This window comes from Bubalus bubalis, chromosome 5 (genome assembly GCF_019923935.1).
Source record: "Bubalus bubalis isolate 160015118507 breed Murrah chromosome 5, NDDB_SH_1, whole genome shotgun sequence".
Taxonomy (NCBI): Eukaryota; Metazoa; Chordata; class Mammalia; order Artiodactyla; family Bovidae; genus Bubalus; species Bubalus bubalis.
The window spans coordinates 87,908,884-87,933,134 of record NC_059161.1 but is presented as its reverse complement, the minus strand read 5'-3'; the positions used below and the strand labels follow the sequence as shown (position 1 = coordinate 87,933,134).

Genomic DNA, 24,251 nt, shown 5'->3' with positions numbered 1-24,251 from the left:
TTCTTCCCAAATACCAAGCACCATTTCTTTATACACTCCTTCTCACACAGTGCCAGAGAAATAAACATAAAAGTCAATGGCCAAAAACACTGAGAGGAGATACCTAGAAACCACACAGGAAAGGCTTAAGCAATCTGCAAAGGGTTTTCATCTACATTATGTGAGTTTCAAAATGATTCTTTGGGATACTGTTCTCATGGGGAGAAAAAAAAAAAAAAAAAGGAGACTTTGCAAAGTTAAATAGAGAAGATATAATTAAAGTATGAGTTCAAATGTTGTAAGAATCATTGCTTTATTATTTCCTTTAAAAAAAAAGTTGGAAATTAACTGTCTTTCATGAGTCAGATTCAAATTGCTGCCCCACACATCTTAAGGGTCACCTAAATTCTCATCCAAGGAGAGACCCACATGGCTAAAGGTCATCTAATTTCACCTAAATTTTTACCTAATTTTTAAATTTTTCTTTCACCTAAACATTTATTTCATCTGATTTCATCTAAGAGCCACACATCTAAAGATCATCTAATTTCACCTAAATTTTTGTCGAAGATTTTTGATTCAGGGCAGAGGCAGAGGACATGGTCTGCAGGCATGACTCCTGGATAGCACCCAGTTCTGCTTCTTATAGGCTGTGTGATCCTGAGCAAGTTACCCTCTCTGTACTTTCCGTGTCTACATCTGCAAAATCAGGATGGTGTAACAGACTGGGCCTCACAGGCTGTATTTTACAAATACTAACCCGTTTAATTTCACAGTAGCCTGTAGAGTTATTCTTTCCACATAAGCACTGTTCTCACAGTGAACAGGATTTTTGCTTATTTGGTAACTAGGACACTAGCAGTAGAAAGCAATTAGTTACTGGATGAGTGATGAGTGAATAAATAAATGAATAACAGAAAGAACAACAAATGCCAAATTCTACTTAAACAGTAACATGAGAAACTCAGAAAAGTTTATAATTAACGTGTGATACTTTTATAATTAAAAAGGGGTCGCAGAGACCCACGTTCTGACTCCTAGTATGACTTCAGGAATGTCACTTTTTCCTCTCCAAACCTGTTTCCTAACCTGTAAACTTAAGCTGACCTGAAAGTTCCAAAATATCCCTTCAAGCTTCTTAACTGCACAGTCTTTACATCTACGGTTTTCTTATTATTCACAAAGTAGGTATATCATTTAGACTCCCTACTTATACAGAGCATCTATACATTCTCTAAATGTGCTTGTTAGTCGCTCAGTTGTGTCTGACTCTCTGCAACCTCATGAACTGTAGCCCACTAGGCTCCTCTGTCCATGGGATTCTCCAGGCAAGAATACTGGAGTGGGAAGCCACTCTCTTCTCCAGGGCATATTCCTGACCCATGGATCAAACCCGAGTCACCTGCATTGCTGGCAGATTCTTTACCATCTGAGCCACCAAGGAAGCCCCATCTAAACATTCTAAGTGATCCAAAATAATCCTAAAAAAACTACACCTGTTTTCACTCAAGCAAATTACTAAGAGATGCTATACCCATTTATGTACCATTTTTTATACATTAATTTGCTGGAATTATTTTCCATTTAAAATTTTTATTTTATATTATTCTGTAGTTTTCCCAATCTAAAATAATATGGTTTTCTTTTAGAACCTGAAATCACCTTATGAAGGGCAGGGTGAGGGCTGTAATACCACTATGCAGGACAGCTGTAACTTAGTAGAAAAGAGATATTTAACCCACCCCAGAACCCAAGTACTCAGTACCTTGAGAGGAGCATGCACTGTGCCCCCATTGTTTTCTTGATCTGAATATTCTCAGTATTCCTGTCATTTTTTCTGCTACTGTAAAATACATCTTACGTGATTTCTGAAAATATTACCAAGTAGGAAACTGAAGTTTTGGCCACACTATCCAGCTTGAAATGTAGTCAAAATTTTTTCTAACCATTTTCATTTATTTATATAAACAGTCTCTGAATACTGACTTGCACAAATGAGATAATTTAAGTTTCTATTCATTGATGCCAATTTCTATTGCAACAAATAGATAATCACACAAAATGTGAAGAAATTACAAATCCTAGCACTTAAGTTTAGAAAACTACTAGCATTCAGTAACTATTCATTTGCTTCTTCAAAATTATCGTTGAGTTGCCATTCTGAAAGCCGCCCTTCTTCAGTTTGCTATTCATTTTATCAACCATTCAATTCCATCCAATCACCTAGCAATATTAACCAATTGAAAAAGAAAAGGTTGGGATATTTTAGAACTTAAGTTATTTATCCTGGATCTCATTCTCAACTGCTTTTTGACACTAAGCGTGAGAAAATCACTTACGCCTTTTGTTCCACTGTTTTCCTGGTTACATTCGCAAATATTTGAATCCTTCCTTTATGTAATGCACTGGCTATGAGAAAAAAATGCTCTTTAGTAAAAAGGACTTTGCCCTTTAAATTCCCATTCTTCCACTTATCATTTATTTAACTTTGGACAAGTCACAACTAAGGAGCCTCAATTTCACCAGCTGGTAACAGGTGTATCTACTTCATTGGATTCCTATCAAGGATAAAGATGCCACTGATGTCCAGAGTCTAAAAACTTATCAAACACTAAACAAGTAACAATATAAACACTACCATCTGTTACCATGGGGCATATGAAGCTGTTAAGACTTTATTCATGTCATCAAAGAACCTGTACTCTCAAACCCAACTCTCAACTGAGCAGCTGATAAAGGTTTTGTCAACCAGCGGTTTTCCAAGATGAGAAGATAACCCACTAAAATATTAGAAAATTTTATAATTTATATTTATATATGTAATACAGAAATAAAACTGAAAACCAACTTCCACAATTAGTTTATATACAAAGTAACACTGATATGCCCACACACTTCCAGTGTCAGATGCTCACCTGTTAATCGCAGCGTGCTGCCTATAAGACGGCTAGAACACGGCATATTCCCACTCATGTGTGCCTGCTTAGATTCACGCACATCTGATGTAATTAACTAACTCACACAAAATGAACACGTGGCTTCAAATAACACTTACAAGGAAAACAGGATTTGCAAATACTAATGATGTAATTGGGCTTCCCTCATAGCTCCGTTGGTAAAGAATCCGCCTGCAATGCAGGAGACCTGGGTTCGATCCCTGAGTCGGGAAGATCCCCTGGAGAAGGAAATGGCAACCCACTACAGTATTCTTGTCTGGAAAATTCCATGGACAGAGGTGCCTGGCAGACTCTAGTCCATGGGGTCACAAAAAAAGAGTCAGACACATCTTAGTGATTAAACAACAATACATACTATGGACTAAACAACAACACATACTGTGGATATACAAGAAAAAAAATCTGGACATGTAGGTCTAATCCATCAAGCACCATTTCGGAAAAGAATACTTAGTATGACATTAAATGATCTGATGATACACTGTACAAGTAGAGAGATTTCCTTCCAACAATACAGAAGAACAGTGTTTACTCTACATTCTGCCCTTTGTGTTCCGTGTCTGTCTGCGCAAGTGCAGATTTGCACACGCTGTCAGTCTGGAGTGTGAAGAAAGCCTTTAGAACAAGGCACATCTTCTAAACAGGTATTTCACCAACCATCCAGGATGGTCACATCTTTCATCAACAAACCTATGTCATTTCAAGGATTCCTTCTAGTTTTCTGCCCACTATTTCAGCTTGCCCATTTATTTTAAAAGTTGAATTTTAATGAATTGTGAAACTGATAGGAAACTGTGGCAGTGGTTGCAACCAATTTCTAGCATTTTACTTAAGGAATGGGCAATTAGATTTAATGGGAAAATGGAGGGTCACCGATTTATTTCCAGAGCTGAGAAGATGTCCCCTTTAAACCAAAATGTAGGTTCTAGAACTAGTTAAGAAAACAGCAATTTGATCCTCAGCAAGGTAACCAAAGTCCCTTGGCTCATTCCTCACTAACTTGCTCATAAACCCTTAAGATGTAAGGTTGAAAGAAATCTCAGAATTCATTGACTCGAGCACTGATGCTGAAGCTGAAGGTCCAATACTCTGGCCACCTGATGCTAAGAGGCAACCCACTGGAAAAGACCCTGATGCTGGGAAAAACTGAGAGCAGGAGAAGGGGGCAACAGAGGATGAAATGGTTGGATGGCATCACCAACTCGATGCACATGAGTTTGAGCAAACTCTGGAAAATAGTGCAAGACAAGGAAGCCTGGCGTGCTGCTGTTCATGAAGTCGTGAAGAGTCAGACACAACTGAGTGACTGGACAATAACAACCTTCAGCTAGCGCTTCTCAAGGGGCGGGGCACAGATAACCCACAGCATCCGAAGCAAACACGAGTCCTTGGTTACCTAGGCTTTGGGGAACGACTGTAGTCACCGATAAAGCTCGGTATTTCCCGACAGCTAATTTGTGTGCATGCTCAGTCACTCAGCTTTGTCCAACTCTCTGCGATCCCATGTACTAGAGCCCACCAGGCTCCTGTGTCCACGGGATTCTCCAGGCAGGAATACTGGAGTGGGTTGCCATTTCCTCCTCCAGGGGAAGATCTTCCAGGGGATCCCTGTCTCCTGCATCAGATTCTTTACCACTGAGCCACTTGGGAAGCCCAACAGCTAATTTAGTTTTTAGTAATTCTGAAAGTTAGAAGTTCACTATTTTTAAATGAGTTTCATTTTAGCCTCTATAGTCTCACACAAAAAATTAAAAATGACAAGCAGAATAAAGTTTTAAAAGTCTCATCCCTTTTCTACAAAGTCATTCAACAAATATGGCTTGAGGGTCCACCGTAGCCTCTAAAGGACACAAAGGCAAAAATACTTTCAGAAACACAGCAATGAAACAGGAAAACAACACAATGATATATTATTCAATTTTCTTTTTTTTTTACAAATATTTATTGAAGGTCTATTATTTATCACATAGTGTGCTATACATACGGAATAAAAAGGTCAGTAACACAGAGTTGATCACTGCCCTCAAGGGGTTTAAAAATCAGAGGAAAGGACAAACAGGCAATTACAACAGAGAATGCTAAGCAGTCATCTATTATGGGTACTTCTAACACAGATACCTGCAATTTTGTACCCAAGTCTTCTATAATCAAAACAAACATTAAATGCAAAGTTACTCAAAGAAACCACTTTGGGAAAAAAACCACTTTGGTAGGGGTGATTTTAAATGCCTTGCTAAATATATACACATTTGTTGCTTTGTCAGTATTTACATCCAGTCAGTTTGAAAATATACAACTCTTACAGAACACTGGAGGCATGTAACATATTTTTTAGAACAGAACACCAAAAATATAAACATAGCACCAGCACCATTCCTGATTTGTGCTTCTAGAACCCTACAGAATTAGTTTTTTGAAAGCTGGTATTACTTCTGAAGTCTCTGAAAAGACTAGAGAAATGTGGATAATCTTCCAAAGTTCCCAGATAAAGTTCTACATGCATTAGAATCTGAAGATATACAGGCTTTCAGTCTAGAAGTAGATGACATGCTCAAGTCATTCCTTTTACAGCAGAATGAGTACTACCAGGTCAGAGATGCCTGTCAAGTACAACTGGAACCAACATAATGGCATCCCTCCCAGTAATGGAGAGAGCTGGGGAACTGCACAGATGTGGCACCAAGAACCTGAGTGATACAGAATTATCAGGATGGAAGAAAGTATCCAGGTAGGAGTTGGATGTACTGTTCCTTAGTGTTTATAAGATACAACCTTTCCAGAACAGCAGATTAGTGCCTCTCAAATGACATAATTATCTGAACCAATAAAGTAATGATGACAACCTACCATCTAGAGAAAGATTTCTCCACTCAAGGAGTAATTCAAGGGATGCAGAAAAGTCCTCCCAGGAAATCGGAATTGAAACCATGTTTCTGGTTTGCTAAGGCTGATGTTTAATCAGCTCTACACAACTGAGGAGGAAACCAGTCCATTGTGTAGCAGGAAAGAACTAAAAGGCAGCAATGGCTTTGAACAACAACTTAATTAAGAGAAGTTAGCTTGGCAAGGGTACTTAATTCAGAACTTATAAAACTCTCCTTCAATTTGGAGAACTATAAAAGGAAGAAGAAAGTAAATTTTGTCTTGAATAAAGGGACCTAGGCTTAGGAAAGAAAATGAGTAGCCTGATTTGGTAAGGAAATCTAAGCTTCAGGCCAGTTCTTCTCCTAAAATTTTAACAAGAGCAATGCGGTGCATTGAGCTAACATTTGGGATTCACCAGAAAATCTGCCCAAATGTGACTTGAAGTACCAGTATTTTTTTCTGAAACAAACTTGACAAATAGCCCATATCACTTTACAATTAGAAGCTGGGTGGGACTTCCCTGGTGGTCCAGTGATGCAGACTCCACACTTCAGTACAGGGAGTGTGGGTATGATTCCTGGTGGGGAAACTAAGATGCCACAAGCATGGCCAAAGAAATTTAAAAAAATAACAAAATTAAAAAAAAAAAAATAGAAGCTGTGTGAGCTTAAGCACTGTATGAGAGTAATTCTCCCTACCTGAAAACTGAAGCTAGTAATATCTACTTCACAGGACATTTGTAAGGTAAACCATGTTAAGCTCTTAGCACAAGACTGGCATCTAAGTAAAAAAATACAGCCCCCCCTACCCCAAATGTATTAATCATACCATCTTTCTGGACAGGGGCACTGCAGATCCATGATCTGCAAAAAGGGACCCTTCAGCAGTTCAGCTTATCTCAGAAAGCCCCCTCCGCCAAAACATGTCTTCCCTGGGACCATCTTCCCTCCCATAATGCATCTGTGCATCTCAAGATATTCTGAAGCTTGATTTTCTTCTTATAACACGTGTTGGAGTTCCTCAAGGTCATTAGAGAAAGAGAAGGCACGTGGGAAGACCATTTTAACTGTGAGTAAAATCTGCACAAAATACAACAAATAATTCAAGTCCTAAGCAGTTTGAAAAAAAAGCTCTTCAACAAAAGAACATTCAAGAGAGAAAAAAAATACAAAAACAACAAAAAACCCTTGTGTTGCATATCATTCCTTTCATTCAAAGGCCGAAGGATAAAGCCACCTAAGACTTGCAGAACTTTCTCCTTTTTCCTGCTTGGTCTTTGGTTGCTCACAGTCCAAAATGGCGGTGGCTGCTTTCCAAGGAAACGTTCGGAGGGCAGCTGCCTCGGAGGTAGGTACCAGGACTCCTCTGCGTGTTAGGTGCCCTTAGAGACTCCAGAGGGACTGCAGCTGCTAGAGGCCTCTGCTAGCTGTTAGAGGGAGGCAGGTCCACTGCGCCTCTTAGCCCCAAAGTCTGTTTTCGGCTGTGGTTTTAAAAGAGCCGCTCAACAGACGCTCTATTTAATAACTAAAAGACAATGAAAACTAGAGTTACAAGCCAACAAGGATCATACTGTCTCTTAAAAAATGCTTAAACATATTCATTTCTTTACGTGGAAAAAAAAAAATACCAGTATTTAGTATTTCAAATGCTGGTATTTTTTTTTAATGTTATTTAAGACATTCACAAAAAAGCCACTGTTCTCAAAAGCTGAATGCTTAAGCAACACATACTGTGCGTGCAGCCAACATGCTTTAGAAGCACATGCAGATGCATTTCAAATTAAATGCTACCAAATAAGCCTAATTTGGCTTTTGAATACAGATAAGAAATGGCGTAATCTAGCAACCTAGACATAATAGCATGTATACCTTACAAATTCCAAACATAGGCTTAATGCTACTTTGATCAATATTTCCAGGTATAAGGCTACTTATCCCATTTACAAAGTAAATACTAGGATCTATCTTTTCTACTGGTAGAAGCATCTCCCCAGTTAGGAAAAGAATGAGAGCTTTAAGACAGAATTTTATAAACCACATTCTGAGAATACCTTATTTTTTGTGAGGAAAACGTGGTAAACTTTGAAAGGTTTTTCTATTGTATCTCCCTCCTCAGCTACAGCATAATAAAGATTCTGAGCAGTTTTGAAAGGAAGCTATTTCACACAGTCTACACTTACTCAACTACCAGAAATAAATTCAGAAGAAAGAGCCTACTGGTTCCAGCTCTAATTTTTACTTTGATCTGTTCTTAGTGGCTGCCTGGAACCTTTAGGGCTTTACGAAACGAAGTGACACAACTTAGGAACAATTTTTTCCTGGCAGATGTGTGGCCCACTGCTGGCCCATTAAACAGCTTGAAAAACGCTGACCCAGGATAAGGCTATGGTGCTTTCATCACCTGCCCCAGTTCCCTTTTTCATATCTCATTTCCTTACTTAGGAGCTAAGTAAAAGAGGAAGGGAAAGGGGAAAGACTGCTGTATAAAACGCAAGGGACGGCAAGTCCCCATCAGCTCTTCTTTCTCACCGCCTACTTCTCCATCAAAATTTATGGATCCAGGGAGAGCAGTGATTTAAACATCTATTCTGAAAGTATGAGGAGAATGTACACAGTAAAAAAAGATCCTTTTCTCCCTAGCCAAGAGTCTGTTCTGGGAAGGAACCCATTTAAAAAGACACAGGTGGTGTCTCATAGGGATGAATGACAGGTATGCTAATTTCTGTCATTAGGAAGAGCCACCTTTTCTACTGGGAAGACACATCTAAAATGCCATGGTCTCACACAGGTCCCTCTTGAGTCATTCTAGGAAAAGAATGAGTAATCTCAGGCAGCAGAGCTACTTCAAGGACGTGAACTGAATTGGGGCCATCCTCTTCTTCACTGAGTCTTTACCTTTTTGGTTTCACGTCCACTTACGAGCGTCACGCTTGAGAAAGCTTGTGTGTAAACAGAGCATACTAAAGTGAAAATACTGCAGGCAGGTAAGAAGCGGCAAATAAGCAGGCTCAAGCATGAAATCTGTAAGAAAACCATCATCTGTCTATTCTCCAACTCCCTCTCCCTGATGAAGAAACAAACATTAACTTGCCTAAGCCACCAGGGAGGAGGGAAGCTTGCATTTAATAAGAAAGTTAGAAGTATTTCAATGGAGCTCACCCAGTTTGTTCCTCAGATGTGGAATATCATACATCCCCACAGTTCCCAGTTGCATGAAAAACTGACTGATAAGATCAGTGACATCCTATGAAAGGTTTACAATGGAAAACTCAGTCATTACGTTGAGATTAAAGCATCATCATGAAAGAAAACAAATGGCTAAGCGTCTTCTGATTCTTTTCCTCAATCGAAACACTTTAAAAAGTAAACATCAAATTATTTAAAAGAAAGACAAGACAACACCTCATTTTGGTGTATTCAATCTATATTAAAGCAGGTAACTCTATCTCAGTAATACTCTGAAAGTTGAATTGTTACATCTTAGAAATAAACCCAGAAGTCACACCGGAAAAGACCACACGAGACTCCCAAATCCTTTGCTGTAGAAAACACATGATTTCTGGCTGTTGTAACAAGCCTGAAATTTGCAAGTCACTAGCACACAAAATGGGCAAATAAATCCTCTGGTATGGATTTCCCAACATCTTTGTTTTGAGTACCAAGCTGCTTTAGAGATACTCATGGTAGAGTTTTCAGCTTACAGTTCTACTAAGACTGGTAGGTCCCAAACAAAAACTCAATTAGAAAATCAGTGAACTTTGTTTAACTATCACCAAATAAGTTTTTCAGCCATTATGAGTCTAGCTTCTATGTACTCTCTTTAGCCTTTGAGTAGTTTAATCTTCAAAATATAAACTGAGTTCATTCTCTGCTGCTCCCTTTTACCATCTCAGAAAGTAAAAGGAGAAACAGCAAAACGTTAGAAAGCCTATTCAACTTAAGGGTATCCTTTGGAGCTGAGTCTGTTTCATACCACTTCCTTCCTTGGCAATCAGGTAGAGGACAGTGGAGAGGAGCGTTACACATGCTCATGGTAAAAAAAAAAAGGACAAAGTACACAAAAGCATAAAGAAGAAAAAATAATCACTTACCTACCCATCACAAAGTCAGTCATAATTAAACATCCTTTATATTGTTTTGTTACATTGTGTGTTTTCATAAAAGAAGTTGGTTGTTTTTTATCTGCAAGTACTTTTCACTTGCAGAGGTGTTGGACTTATAATCAAATGGCAATGCTATTAAAAGCTGATCGTCTTAGAACTGGTCTGTGGCCAGAACATTATTTTAAGGGAAAACTGAATTCAAATGTCTCTAGGAAAGTTTTCATTTCATAGGCCATAAATCAAATTACTGCTTACTGCTTTACATAAAGTTGTTTCAGATGCTTAGGTATCTGCCTGGGTGAGCCCTAAATTCATTTGAGTTTGTAATCCCCCCCAGAGTGTTCTGATCACTGAATCTACGGTGAAAGCTGAGTAGGAAAAAGTGTCTTCCAAAAATATAAACCTAGTGCTTCCTTCCTGACTCACACAGTACATAAACTTTCAGCGTCAAAAGATTTCCTTCCAAACTTTTATCTAGCTTGAGATCATACATTACAAGAAAACAAGATCATCCTACTCCACTGCCGATTTCTTAAGCAGTTAAAACCAAGGGGAAAAAAGCCTAAAAAGAACAAATCATGAAAAATTCTGCTTACTCTCCAGATGAGGCCAGAATAAGGAGAACTTAATACAGCACGTTCCTGGCAAGAAAAGTGGTGCCACATGGCTCCAAAGTTGGAATGTAGGAGAATGATGCGGAAGCTGTCTACTCTGAACTGCAGGCTGAGCCGGGGGATGAGGAGTAGGCACCGAACAGGAAACCTTGCCCGCATCACCTGCTCAACACACTCGAGCAGGAACAACCCTAAGAACCAATTTCATGAAAGCATATCTGAAACAGGGCGAAAGGAAACAAGTGGGAGAGTCTGTTATGAGTCAGTGGAGAGACCTGAAATCCGGCTGATTCGTAGACTTGTAACAACGGAGGGTATAAATGACAAACGTTGGTCAGACATTTCTGCAATGGCAGTTAGTTGAGTGGATTAGGATAGCAGTTAGCTTATGTATGATAGCTGAATAGTAAAATACTGCTTATATTTTGATAACTGCTCTTTTTAAAAAAGTAATTTTCATTTAAAAGTTACTTCTAAAATCAGTAGGAAGAAAAAAATCTCACGTGCCTCTGCGTAAATAGGTGCCCTTTGTTGGGTCACAACATGGTTTCCCCAGCACCGCTGCAGGAAATACCCTAAACTTTGGGTAAAGTCCAGCAAGACTTTTATGTTAAAAAGTGTTCCCCCAAAAGTATTTGTCCTATTATGTAAAGTCAACTCCACTTTATCATTTTTCCTAAATTTGCTAAGCTTTGCTGCTCTCTATTACTTTTCCTGTTGAATTTGCTAAGAGAACATGGCATTTTATCACCCTGGAAAGCATGTTTCTCTGGAACTACTTGATTATGTTGAGAGAAATTTTAAAACCATATGTCCTGTTATGTTCTGCTCTGCTTAAGAAATTATGACATCACATGACCTAACCACAGACGTAGAGTGTCTGATTTTTCAGCAGGAAAAGAAAACACAGTCCTGATAATGGTTCTGGTCAAATGGACACTTTAAAAAAATATACTGAAATCAGTAGCAAGAGAACACTCTTGTTATTTTTATTACTAATGAGAGGATGCCATTCAGAAGCACATGATCAGGTAGGGTTCTACCCTACAACAGAGTATACAATGACTTCCCAATTATGGTTGAGAACACTTAAAACCTTATTTGGCTTTAAAAAGCCTTTATTTACCTGAAAATAATGTTCTGAGGCTACAGAAAAGTGCGAAATCTGCTTATACCTTCAATCTAAAGAGAAATAAGAGCTGACCCTTGAACAAAGGAACAGCACAGGGTTTGGGGCACCAATCCTGCAAGTAGCTGAAAATTCACCAATAATAAATAGCCAGCCCTCCACAACCAGGGTTCCACATCTAAGGTATCAAGCAACCTTGGATTCTCATCTGCAGATTCAACTAACCTCTGATCGTGTAGTACTGCAGTATTTACTATCGAAAAAAAAAAAAAAAAAATCTCTGTGTAAGTGGGCCCATGAAGTTCAAACCTGTTATTGTTCAAGGGTCAGTATGGCTGGTAGCCATACCCTCTGTCCTCACCACCTCCAGACTCCTATTCAAGCTGAGAGCAGACAAACCGATAGGAAAATATTAGTGGACGGAAATGGCCCTTGCCTCTTTCTGATTACATCTCGGATAATTGACGGTGTCATCAGAGGCTCCACTACCCATTTCTCCAAGTCTACCCAAGTGAAGAATGAAGTCTTCCAAGCTAAATGGGTAAAACCATTTATTCATCTATTTATATACTACACCCTATCTTGTACTTAAATAATTCAGGCAACCTATTTCTCAACTGAATTCTACTTCACTTGCATGTTTTAAGCAAATATAGACTACCTGTTTTGTATCCACAGAAGAAAAAGGAAAGGGAGAAAAAGGGAAAGGAGGGGCAAGAGGGTACATGGTAAGAATTGATTCGAATCTCTCTTTCATGGAGCATCAGGTCCACAGGCATTGACTCCCAACCTCAAAGCAAAGAACTTTTAAAGGACTGTAACAGAGTACCAGTAAGAGGTCTCCAAAGCCCTAGGCCTATCAAAACGTAGATCAAGAATTATATTCAGATGGAATCACATTTACACACTACCACTTTAAAAGCTCATACAGATACTCTTAACAACTTTTAAAAATACATAGTATCTATAGGGTGATAGTATCTAGGGGTGATAATAAAAAATATTTAATAAATGGTCAAGCATGGGCTTCAACTAATAAAGCAGACCTCTGGCTTGCCAGTGGCCAGCACAGATGGACTAGTTCCCACCAGCTGAAAAGCAGATAGCCAATCCAGGTGAGAGGAGACAATTTTTCCTGTCTCTCTCTTCTTTTTTCATGTTAAGAAGGGGTCCTCATAGTTAAAAAAAAAAAAAAAAGCATTATGATTCTAAGACATTTGACTCAGATTACATCACAACCCACATAAGGAATCACAATAAATTCAAAAACTCGTCTTTTGCTGGTTCTTTGTCTTTCTTCATCTTTAACAGACTCATTCCCTCATGTTTCCACAAAATCCTGTAATTGCTTAACTCTTAACCATTTAACCGGTTAACTCTTACCATATGTTTTAAATGCTATCGACACTATCCCTTGATAGAGTCTCTATTTATTAACCTTTATTTATAATAAGAAACAGCTAGTCTCAGGCTTGTGGATTCAACTTAGTTAAGCCATTTAATACTCTGCAAACAGGAAGGATATCTGGGACGGACTGCAGTTTGTGCCCAACTGTTTTACCCTAGAGCATGTCTGCAATTAGAAGCAGTGTGTAAGACTACTGGAATGGACATCACTTCTTTCCTGGTGAGAGAAGAAAACCAGCTGGGCTGGTGGGGCTACCTTTTACTTTAGCCCAAGGGGTAACTCCAAGGCTCTCCATCTCTTTGAGCTTAGTCAAATAAGTTATTCACATTAATATATTTAGTACATGACATTATTTCAATGAGTCATTCAGGTCAATTTCTTAGAGCTAACAAACAATGGTAAGAGGGACAGTATAATAACCTCAAGAAAAATTTATAAAATTCCTATCTTTCCTACAGATTCAGTACAAAGCCAAGTAAGCAATTAGAAATAAAGGTGTAGTAATAAAGAAAATAAATTAAGTATTTAGTCATACTTACCAAAATGTAAATTTAAATACAGATGGATTGCACACATTCAACTATAGATTCGGTGTGTGTGTTTTTTTTAAACCAAAGTCATAATTTTAAATAAAGTGGCAAAATTACATCATCTAATTTCTCCTTTGAAAAACTGGTACAATTCTGGTTATCTTCCTAATCTAAAGTTCAAATACTGAGGGTCTCCCTATTAGAAGAGTCTTCAGATATCAAATCATTGGAAATAATGAATGCATATTCCAACAAAACTTACCTTAAAAAAGGCGAACCATTTGTAGTCATTCAACACAATCTCAAAGCCTTGATTGTAAATGATGGTGAAATGGCCGGAATTGCCCAAGTCATCATATGCTGTATCCAACTTCTTGAGGTGCACAACCACTTTTTTTTCTGGGGGTCCTAAAGAAAAGAAAATACACAACAAAGGAAAGTTATCTGGACTTCGATGGGAGGTCATCTCATCAGTAAGTTCTGTTATTTTTAAGCAGCTTTCTTTTCACGCTGCTGAATACCAGGGATCTGGCTTATGAAGATATCAGAGTGTGTTGTGGCCTCTTTCTGAATAATCCCAGAGGGGTCTCAGGCAAGCCTGTGAAGTGAAGGCTCAAAAAGATATATTAAGTAACCCATCGCGTAGAGACCCCCAAAAGTGCAGCCACCACCTTCCCAGAGGATCCAAGCACTAAAAAAAATTTTCCCTGAAGAAAAGGAGAAATAGGGAATGTTGAAAATGACAGACAGAAATGGAGAGAAGACAAAATGGTAGTCAAAAAGTGGAAATATAAAAACATAAAAACATCCGCTATCAGGTCATAAGAACAAAGGACAATGATCTCTTCAAAGAAGAAATGGGGTATCTTTCTCCAAAACGGCTACAAAGCTCAGAATCTAAATCCTTCCAGTCTTCAGCAAACTCAAGGTTTTTATCCTACATAGCTGATTTATAACAGGAACTAAACTTTTAACCTTCAGAAAATGGGGACTCAGATTTGTCTTTAATGATTAGATTAAGGTCAAAGTATGGTATATGGGCAGAGGCTGCCTGAAAAGGATTCTGTTTGTCCACTCTGGAAGTTTCCACACTGTACACAAATTTTCCATGCTTCCTATTACTGCTCTGAAATAGGAGATTCCAAGGGCTTCTCAGGTGGCACTAGTGGTAAAGGCCAAGGCAGGAGACACAAGAGAACTGGGTTCGATCCCTGGATGGGGAAGATCCCCTGGAATACGAATGGCAACCCACTCCAGTATTCTTGCCTGGAAAATTCCAAGGACAGAGGAGTCTGGCGGGCCACAGTCCATGGGGGCTGTAAAGAGTTGCCCAGGATGAGTGCACACAGGAGATTCCATGTGACAGAACAACCCAAATCCTGATCTCCCTTCTGCTTTGGACCTCCAAGTTCAACTTTTAAAAGAGAACATGATTATAATGCCCCATACTATGAAGTGCCACATAGTCATTTGGAGTCGGACAGCTGAGTAAGTCTGTTCAGTGACAAATGAACTGGCAATCTTTGTTCTGTTAACAAGGAAATTGTGGCCAAGAGCTTTGCTCATTCTGCAGAAGCCACAGTGTGGTAAGGGTCTGAGTAGAACAAGAGTGCCTCTCCTGACCCAAGACTGTGTTTTTCCTCTCCCTTCTCCCTTTGTCCTCAGGATAGCAGTGTTATCTGAGAGCATATGAAATGTTCTAGTGTGTTCAAATGTTGTTGTTCAGTGGCTCAGTCGTGTCTGACTCTTTGTGACCCAGTGGACTGCAGCAAGCCAGGCTTCCCTGTCCTTCACCATCTCCCTGAGTTTGCTCAGATACAAGATACTGAGAGCCTTCCGTGAGCTACACATTGTGCTTGGCTCCCTGCATTTCAAATTACTGGCTAAAGAGGTATTTAAAAAAAAAAAAAAAAATTGTATACTACATGCCCTGCAATACATGAACCCATCCTGCAATGCATGAAACTGTGGAGGGGTACCATACCAGAAGCTTTCTCAGACTAACAGCATCAACACAAGTCCAAATCAAAACCTCTGGGCATAAGGGCTCTTTTCCACAATCAAATAAAAGGAGAAAAAGTTAACAGCTATATTCTCAAGAGTCTTTAAGCTCATTTTAATCTATCACAATGAAATACTGAGGATTGGATGGGGAGATAAGATTGCCTGGTCTCAACTCTCTTCCAAACAAACAAAAAACAAGAAACAAAACTCAAGGGAGAAAAAAAAGTTACTGCAGAAAGTGTTGAGGGCCCAGGAAATAATCAAGACCACGTGAAGTTAGAAGCGCTCAGCCTCTCCACTCTGACATCGCCGCCCTGGAGCGAGGGGGGCGCTCGGAGGCACCCCAAGTCCAGCCAGGACTTCCTGGCCTCCCGCCAACGCGGCCGGGGGGGGGGGGGGTCACTGCGGGGACAAGGGTACAGGGACCGAAGCGCAGGAGCCCCGGGCAGACCCAGGGAGGAAGCGGGTGCCCAGGCGCCAGCGGCTTACCCATCACCGAGCAGTTGACATCGCGCTGGGAGCCGCTGGGGCCCACCTGGAAGACCCAGGTGCCCAGCAGGTCGGGGTAGGTGCAGTTGGCAGGCGTGTCCCCGAGCACGGAGCCAGCGCCACAGACGAGCAGCAAGAGCGCGGCGAGCCGCGAGCCGGGCCAGGGACCCATGCCGGCAGAGCCGGGAGGAAGCGGGGGCGACAGAGAGCCGCGGCGAACCGGGCGGGACTGCAGCCACCGCGGCCGCGCGCGCCTTAAAGTCGGCGGAGGGGCCGGAAACGCGGCCCGGCGGGGGTGGGGTCTCGGGCGGGGCTAGGGGTCGCGCCCGGGAGTCGCTCCGCCCCTCAGGTGGGGCTCGGGGCTCGCGGGTCAGCCGTGGGCCGCCGGCTCTGGGGTTCGGTCGCCCGGGGACGGCTCTCCGGGGGCGGGAGAGCCACCGCCGTTCCGTGGGCGCCCAGGACGCGCTCCTTCGCTCCTGGAGGGGTAACGGAGGGAGGGAGACTGAGAATAAAAAAGAAAAATAAAAGGCGGGGGGCCGTACAGAGTCAGGCCTGCGGGCGAGGGGAGAGTGAAGGTCAGAGAGAAGCAGGAGCCAGGTGCGGAGGCAGCGGTGAGGGGCTGGCGGCATCCAGGCTGGGAAAGAGGTCCAGGGCACGCGGTCTAACTAGGGCAGCTTTCCTTACTTGCTCGTCGTCCCCACTTAGTCCTCACTGGGTTAACTTTTTTCCCCTCAGAACTACTTTACATGCGACCACCAGCACACTCCCACCCACCCCCCCCCCCGTTTGAAAACTGCTCTTCCTTCCTTTTCCCAAAACTTTCTCTGCCTTTTTTTTTTTTTTTGCTGGATTTTGTCGGTTTCCTGTTAATGTTCTTGGCCTGTTGTCTACAGGAGAATTCAGTTGTAGTGCAAACTTGCAGTTTTTGTGTATTAGTGTTTTGTTTTTTTGTCCTCCTGTTAATTTTATAGGATTTAGTTGTGCTCACGCGCCGGCAAACGCATACAGGCACTGAAGCTCTTGTTTTACAACTGAAAAGCTTCAGGCCCAGAGAGAGGAAGTAACTTGCCCTGGATGAGGAAGGTGGGAGAAAGCCGGTCTTGTGATCAGGTTTCAGAGTGCCAGTCTGATGGCTGGTAATTATTAAGTAGCACGATTTCCAGATGCTTCCTTGTTCAGTTTAATTATCACCCTTTTCTGTGAGAGCTGCTGTCTTTACTGTCTGTTGTTGGAAGTCGGGGCTCCTTTCCTGCACAGAGTGTTCTAGGCGTCAGGCTTCTAACATCATCAAGAACAAGTGATGAAGAAGACAGACTTTCCTGTGTTCCTGCCAGGGCACGTTCATTTTGCCCTCATTACACTGGTTTCAAATAAATATTTTTATGTCCACCTTTTCCACCAGATTGAAGGAAGCAAGTCCAGATTATTCACCTTTGTCTCACTAGATAATGGCTTGAAAAAACTAAGGAAGTGTCCTAAGGTGTTCACTTAGTAACATTCACTTAATAACCTTATCTTGGTTTCTAGGCCTGAAAGCCAATTTCAATTTGGCAGAAGGCGTTGCTGTTGAAAGCTCAGAAATGAAAATGCTCTCTAATATAGTCACAAACTGCAAAGGCATGGGTGGGGCTAACACCCTTCTTCAAGGTTTTATTGCCGTTTACTTAGGATGAAAAGCTGACAGCATGAATTAAACTAGCCCATTTACTGTTCAGAGATAACACTCTGACAGAGAAACAGCATTCCTAATCTCTGAGAAAATGTGCCATTGGTTGTTAAAATACTAAAACCTATATTAGATCATCAGTTATGAACTGAATAATCAAGTTGAAAATTTCTTTGATCGTGCAATCAAAGTAGCACAAACAATTGTGAAAAAAGTTGAAAACACATCTCTAGTCAGTGAATAAATAGGAAAGAATCTTGAAGACTTCTTAACCTAATGGATTTGTTTTGCTATTTGGAAATGAAGATCCAGAGATAATAATAACATCACATTGCCAGTTACTAAGATTTAGGAATAAACCTCAGGTACTTTGACTTTCAATTTAGTTTATTTCCACTAATCTAATAATTCTCAAACTAGTCCTCTCTCCATTAGCAGGGGAAAAAACTAGTGATTCTCAAATTGATCAGATGTAAAGTTTTATTTTTATAACATATTTTATAGAGACCTTTTGCTAATTTGAAATGAAATTCATATATAAGCTTATTTGAAAAGTACCGATAATATGAAAGACAAAAAGATATTTTAAAAAATTAAAATGAAAACAGGAAAAAAATCTCATTGATATGACCACAGAAAGTAAAGGCAAAAGGTGTAAATATTGAGGAAAAGATATTTTAGATAAAGTTTAATACAAACACCTGTATTTCATTACCTAAAATGCTCATGTATGAATGTACTGAAGAATAAAATGAGATATTCAGATACTTGCATTTTATGTCTCTATGTAGAATTGTAAAATTGACAGGTACCTTTTTTCTAAGAATAGAAATTATTTCAGTGAGTTTATAACTCAAATACCCCTTAGTCTAGTGGATGTATTTTACTATAAGGAAATGATCCAGAGATGACAGTATCTTGAATGAATGTCACAGTTGCTTTATCAGATGTCATGCTGGAAAACTCTTGGTCAAGTTCCCAGCAGAACAAAGTCCAATTGATTTATCTAAAAGTTGCATTCCTGAAAATTTCATATATTTCAAAGGATATGAAGTAAAAGTCAATTTATGTGCAAACCACAGTTTGGTACTGGGCTCAGATCATTTTAACTAGGTTTATAAAGAAGTAGCATTGCTTATCAGACCTCCCTGGTGACTCAGATGGTAAAGAATCCACCTGTAATGCAGGAGACTTGGGTTGGATCCCTGGGTTGGGAAGATCCCCTGGAGGAAGGCATGTCAATCTACTCCAGTATTCTGGCCTGGAGAATCCCATGGACAGAGGAGCCTGGCAGGCTACAGTCCATGGGGTCACAGAGAGTGGGACACGGCTGAGTGACTAAGCACAGCACAGCATTACTTGGCAGTAATTCTCAAACTGCTGGATGAAAATGACCAGATGCATATGCATCTCTTTGGAATTTGCTAGAAATGTAGATTCTTGACTCCCAGCCATACCTACTGAATCAGTTCCCAACTATCTTATGTTTTAACCCTTTCAAAGGATCCTCAGATAGCTGCAACTTGAGAATCACTTAGATTCTCAGAGATAGCTTAGAGATGAACAAGAACTTGTATCACACTGCCTAAGTTTGAAGCATGGTTCTGCTACTCACCAACTATTAATATTTTGATCTTGAGGAAGTTATTTGACTTCTCTTTGTGCCTTAGTTTTCTCATTTATAATGTGCATAATTGGTGTAGACCTATGACTACCTCATCTAGCTTTGAGAAGACTGAATGAGTTAATACAGATTCTACAGACAACTGACTACATTTATTAGTAGTATATATTACTACTAGAAAACTATCTTTATTAGACAGTAGACTCCAAATCCTGTTTCTCTGCTATAATCCTAGCACCCTCAATAATTCTGGCACACAGTACTCACGTATTTTTTGAATGAATGAATAGTATCATGGACATAAATATAGCTATATTTCATGTATTTGTCAAAGAGCTTCTTGATTCCCATATTCCTTGTGAATAAGTTTGAAAGTCACTGTTCAGAAATGCATATCAAAACAAAGAAGGATCAAAGAAATAGACAAAAAATTTGACATATCAATGTAGAATACCATTTGGCATTCTACATATCTGGCATTGGTAGTCAGAGTAACAACCATAATAATTTCATTTATTTATGACTTTAGTGTGTTTGTCACTGAGTCATGTCTGACTCATTGAGACCCCATGGACTGTAGCCTGCCAGGCTCCTCTGTATCCATGGGATTCTCCAGGCAAGAATACTGGAGTGCGTTGCCATTTCCTTCTCCAGGAGATCTTCCAGACCCAGGAATCAAACCAGGTCTCCACCATTGCAGGCAGGTTGTTTACTCTCTAAGTCACCAGTGAAGCCCATTTAGGACTTTACATTTTATCAAGGTAATTCACATATATCATCTCATTTAATTATTACACACTTGTGTGAGCAAGATATTACATGATTTCAATTTCACTGGAGACAGAACTGAGGCTCAGAGAATTTATTAGGGGGTAATGCCTGGGAACTTTCAGATGTTCAAGCTGGTTTTAGAAAAGGCAGAGGAACCAGAGATCAAATTTCCAACATCCGCTGGATCATGGAAAAAGCAAGAGAGTTCCAGATAAACATCTATTTCTGCTTTATTGACTATGCCAAAGCCTTTGACTGTGTGGATCACAATAAACTGTGGAAAATTCTGAAAGAGATGGGCATACCAGAGCACCTGACCTGCCTCTTGAGAAACCTATATGCAGGTCAGGAAGCAACAGTTAGAACTGGACATGGAACAACAGACTGGTTCCAAATAGGGAAAGGAGTACATCAAGGCTGTATATTGTCACCATGCTTATTTAACTTATATGAAGAGTACATCATGAGAAATGCTGGGCTGGAAGAAGCATAAGCTGGAATCAAGATTGCCGGGAGAAATATCAATAACTTCAGATATGCAGATGACATCACCCTTATGGCAGAAAGTGAAGAGGAACTAAAAAGCCTCTTGATGAAAGTGAAAGAGGAAAGTGAAAAAGTTGGCTTAAAGCTTACGATTCAGAAAACGAAGATCATGGCATCTGGTCCCATCACTTCATGGGAAATAGATGGGGAAACAGTGGAAACAGTGTCAGACTTTTATTTTTGGGGGCTCCAAAATCACTGCAGATGGTGACTGCAGCCATGAAAGTAGAAGACGCTTACTCCTTGGAAGGAAAGTTATGACCAAGCTAGATAGCATATTCAAAAGCAGAAACATTACTTTGCCAACAAAGGTCCATCTAGTCAAGGCTATGGTTTTTCCTGTGGTCATGTATGGATGTGAGAGCTGGACTGTAAAGAAAGCTGAGCACCGAAGAATTGATGCTTTTGAACTGTAGAGGAAGAGATGGCTGGTGGCATCACCGACTCGATGGACATGAGTTTGAGTGATCTCCGGGAGCTGGTGATGGACAGGGAGGCCTGGCGTGCTGCGATTCATGGGGTCGCAAAGAGTCAGACACGACTGAGCGGCTGAATTGCACTGAAATGAATGCCTGCAAAACAGAACTTGGAAAGGGAAGAGGAATAGGAAGGGAAAGTCTCAGACTCCAGTGTAGTTCTGACCTCTGTGAAAATGAAGGAGGATCAATCTGAGAGAAAGAGGCTCGGGACTACTACTCTGAGATAGTGTCAGCCGGTCCAACAGGGAACTCTTGTGTGATGACACCCATGCAAGAGCTTGCCTTGGGAAAAATGCCGAGGCCAATGGTCAATTCATGGTGCACTTCACCATTGTCCTGGACTGGAAAACTGAGGTGGTTCCTGAAGTCACTGCAACCGGAGTCTGTCAGCAAACTGCACTCCTGTGACACCTTCTCTCTTGAAGAGAAATAGGAGTAAAGTACCACCTGGTGGCTACAGTGGGCCACTTCTATTTAAAATAAGAGGTTGCGCCACAAGAGTAAAAAGAGAGCTGAATTATTTGTTCAGATCTTGTGATGCCCCAAGTGCCATACTCTGCTTTTCTCCTTCTGATCTCCTAGGCAGATGTCAAAACTCTCTCTTCTGTGACCTTATGTTCCTGTGTTCACAGTTCACTATCATCATTTGATTGACTGCCTTTTCCACTAGAGTCCATGCTCTATATGGACTCTATGGACTATTATTTTGTATCTTAAGATTTTGTCAGTTAGCCAACTCATTCATCCTCTCAATAAAATTAATGAAAGAAAGGAAGGGAGGAAGATAAGCAAGAAAAAAGGCAGAAGGTTTCACACCTTTACAGAAGGCAGAAGGATTAGCTTTCTGTGCATGAAAACTCAACTGATGAGAGCTTATCTGGGAAAGATCACAGGGTTGCTTAATAATGCTGCCTAGGCTGGTTGATTGTACTCTGCCAATATTTCACAGACTTTTTGTTCTTGGCATCCCTTTACGTTCTTAAAGATTATCAGGACTCCAAAGAGCTTTATATGGATTATATCTGGCAGTGTTTACTCCATTAGGACGAAAGTAAAAAAAAAAAAAAAAAAAAAAATTAACAATTGACTTACTCATTTAATAATAATAAAATGAAAGTGGCACTCTAAAATATAGCATGAAAAAAATCAGAAGAGTTACATTGTTTTACAGTTTTGCAAACTCTATTGCCTGGCTTAATTGATGGATGCTATATTATCTGTTCCTCTACTCCATTTGTTATGATACATTGTTTCAGTTGCAGTATGTGAAGAAAATACAGTATTATACAGACTTAATACTTGAAAAAGAAATAGCCTGTCAACCCATGAAGGAGTCTCATGAATCCCCTGGCTCCTTGGACCACATTCTGAGAACTTCTTCACCAGAATAATTTTACATTCTGAGATTCTCTCACTGTCAACTACTGAAAAGTGTGTGCCCTTGGTCATGAGGTGAATAGGGACAAGCAGAGATGTGTTTATGTGACCACGGACACAATTCCAACCATGGAAAAAATCCACTCAAGCACTTTTTCCACAGTGTCTTTTTCCAGGAGTAGGAATATTGTAAGTTTACTTAGTTAAGATACAGAAATAGAAGGAAGTTACCTTGAATTTGATGCAATGTGAGCTGGTGAAAGTGAAGAGGAACTAAAAAGCCTCTTGATGAAAGTGAAAGTGGAGAGTGAAAAAGTTGGCTTAAAGCTCAACATTCAGAAAACGAAGATCATGGCATCCAGTCCCACCACTTCATGGGAAATAGATGGGGAAACAGTGGAAACAGTGTCAGACTTTATTTTTCTGGGCTCCAAAATCACTACAGATGGTGACTGCAGCCATGAAATTAAAAGACGCTTACTCCTTGGAAGGAAAGTTATGACCAACCTAGATAGCATATTCAAAAGAAGAGACATTACTTTGCCAACAAAGGTCCATCTAGTCAAGGCTATGGTTTTTCCTGTGGTCATGTATGGATGTGAGAGTGGGACTGTGAAGAAGGCTGAGCACCAAAGAATTGATGCTTTTGAACTGTAGTGTTGGAGAAGACTCTTGAGAGTCCCTTGGACTGCAAGGAGATCCAACCAGTCCATTCTGAAGGAGATCAGCCCTGGAATTTCTTTGGAAGGAATGATGCTAAAGCTGAAACTCCAGTACTTTGGCCACCTCATGCGAAGAGTTGACTCATTGGAAAAGACTCTGATGCTGGGAGGGATTGGGGGCAGGAGGAGAAGGGGATGACAGAGGATGAGATGGCTGGATGGCATCACTAACTCGATGGATGTGAGTCTGAGTGAACTCCGGGAGTTGGTGATGGACAGGGAGGCCTGGCGTGCTGCGATTCATGGGGTCGCAAAGAGTCGGACACAACTGAGCGACTGAGCTGATCTGATCTGATCTGAGCTGGTGAAGGTAGAAAAATAACAATTATGTTTTCTCTTTGAATAGTTCATCATTGTTTGCACAGTACATTCACATATTGTGTCAATATGATAGCAATCTCCCAGATAGTATTACTCCCATTTTAGAGATAAGAAAAATGGGACTTAGAAAGGATAAGTGACTTTTCTGTGGTCAAACTGCCAGTGAGTATAGATCTGATAACCAACAAAAAGCCTCCATTTTTAAGTCAGAGTGTTAGAATGAAATTAAGCACGTGAAGCTTTGTCTGCTTGGGTGAGAGTCAGATACAAACTTAAGAGAAAGAAAAGTTCTACAGCAGATGCATGCTGATGCAGCTGTGAAACTAAGAATCGCTGAGGTAGTCTCTACTGTTGATCCTGTTCTCAGTTCACTATTTCCTTCTGTTAAATAAACCATGTTTTTGAAATGAGAATTTTGAGAAGCTTTACTTTTTACTGATACACCAGGATTATCCTGTAGGTCAGGAGTCCACAACCCTCGGCCACAGACCAGCACACACAGCAGGAAGTGAATGGCAGACGAGCAAGCTGCACTTCCTCTGTGTTTACAACTGCTCCCCATAGCTCATGTAACCACCTGAGCTCAAGAAAACAAGCTCAGGGCTCCCACTGATTCTGCGCTATGGTGAGCTGTATAATTGTTTCATCATCCATCACAATGTAATAAT

The 24,251-nt window shown here is 40.4% G+C and overlaps 1 protein-coding gene across 2 annotated transcripts in view; it reads right to left on the bottom strand.

The window, feature by feature from the left end:
- Window positions 1-16,332, bottom strand: part of CTSC (cathepsin C) — a 42,446-nt gene extending 26,114 nt beyond the window's left edge. The window contains exons 1-4 of one of the 2 annotated variants that reach the window (XM_025286186.3): window positions 16,078-16,332; window positions 13,847-13,992; window positions 8,960-9,044; window positions 4,845-7,325 (exon numbers count right to left, since the gene is read on the bottom strand). In XM_025286186.3, coding sequence (XP_025141971.1) covers window positions 7,315-7,325; window positions 8,960-9,044; window positions 13,847-13,992; window positions 16,078-16,249 — 414 coding nt within the window. In that variant the 5' untranslated portion in view covers window positions 16,250-16,332 and the 3' untranslated portion in view covers window positions 4,845-7,314. Of the gene's footprint in view, window positions 1-4,844; window positions 7,326-8,959; window positions 9,045-13,846; window positions 13,993-16,077 lie in introns of those variants that run through there. The other variant, XM_006068088.4, reaches the window with a different exon arrangement.
- Between the last annotated feature and the right edge of the window lie 7,919 nt (window positions 16,333-24,251).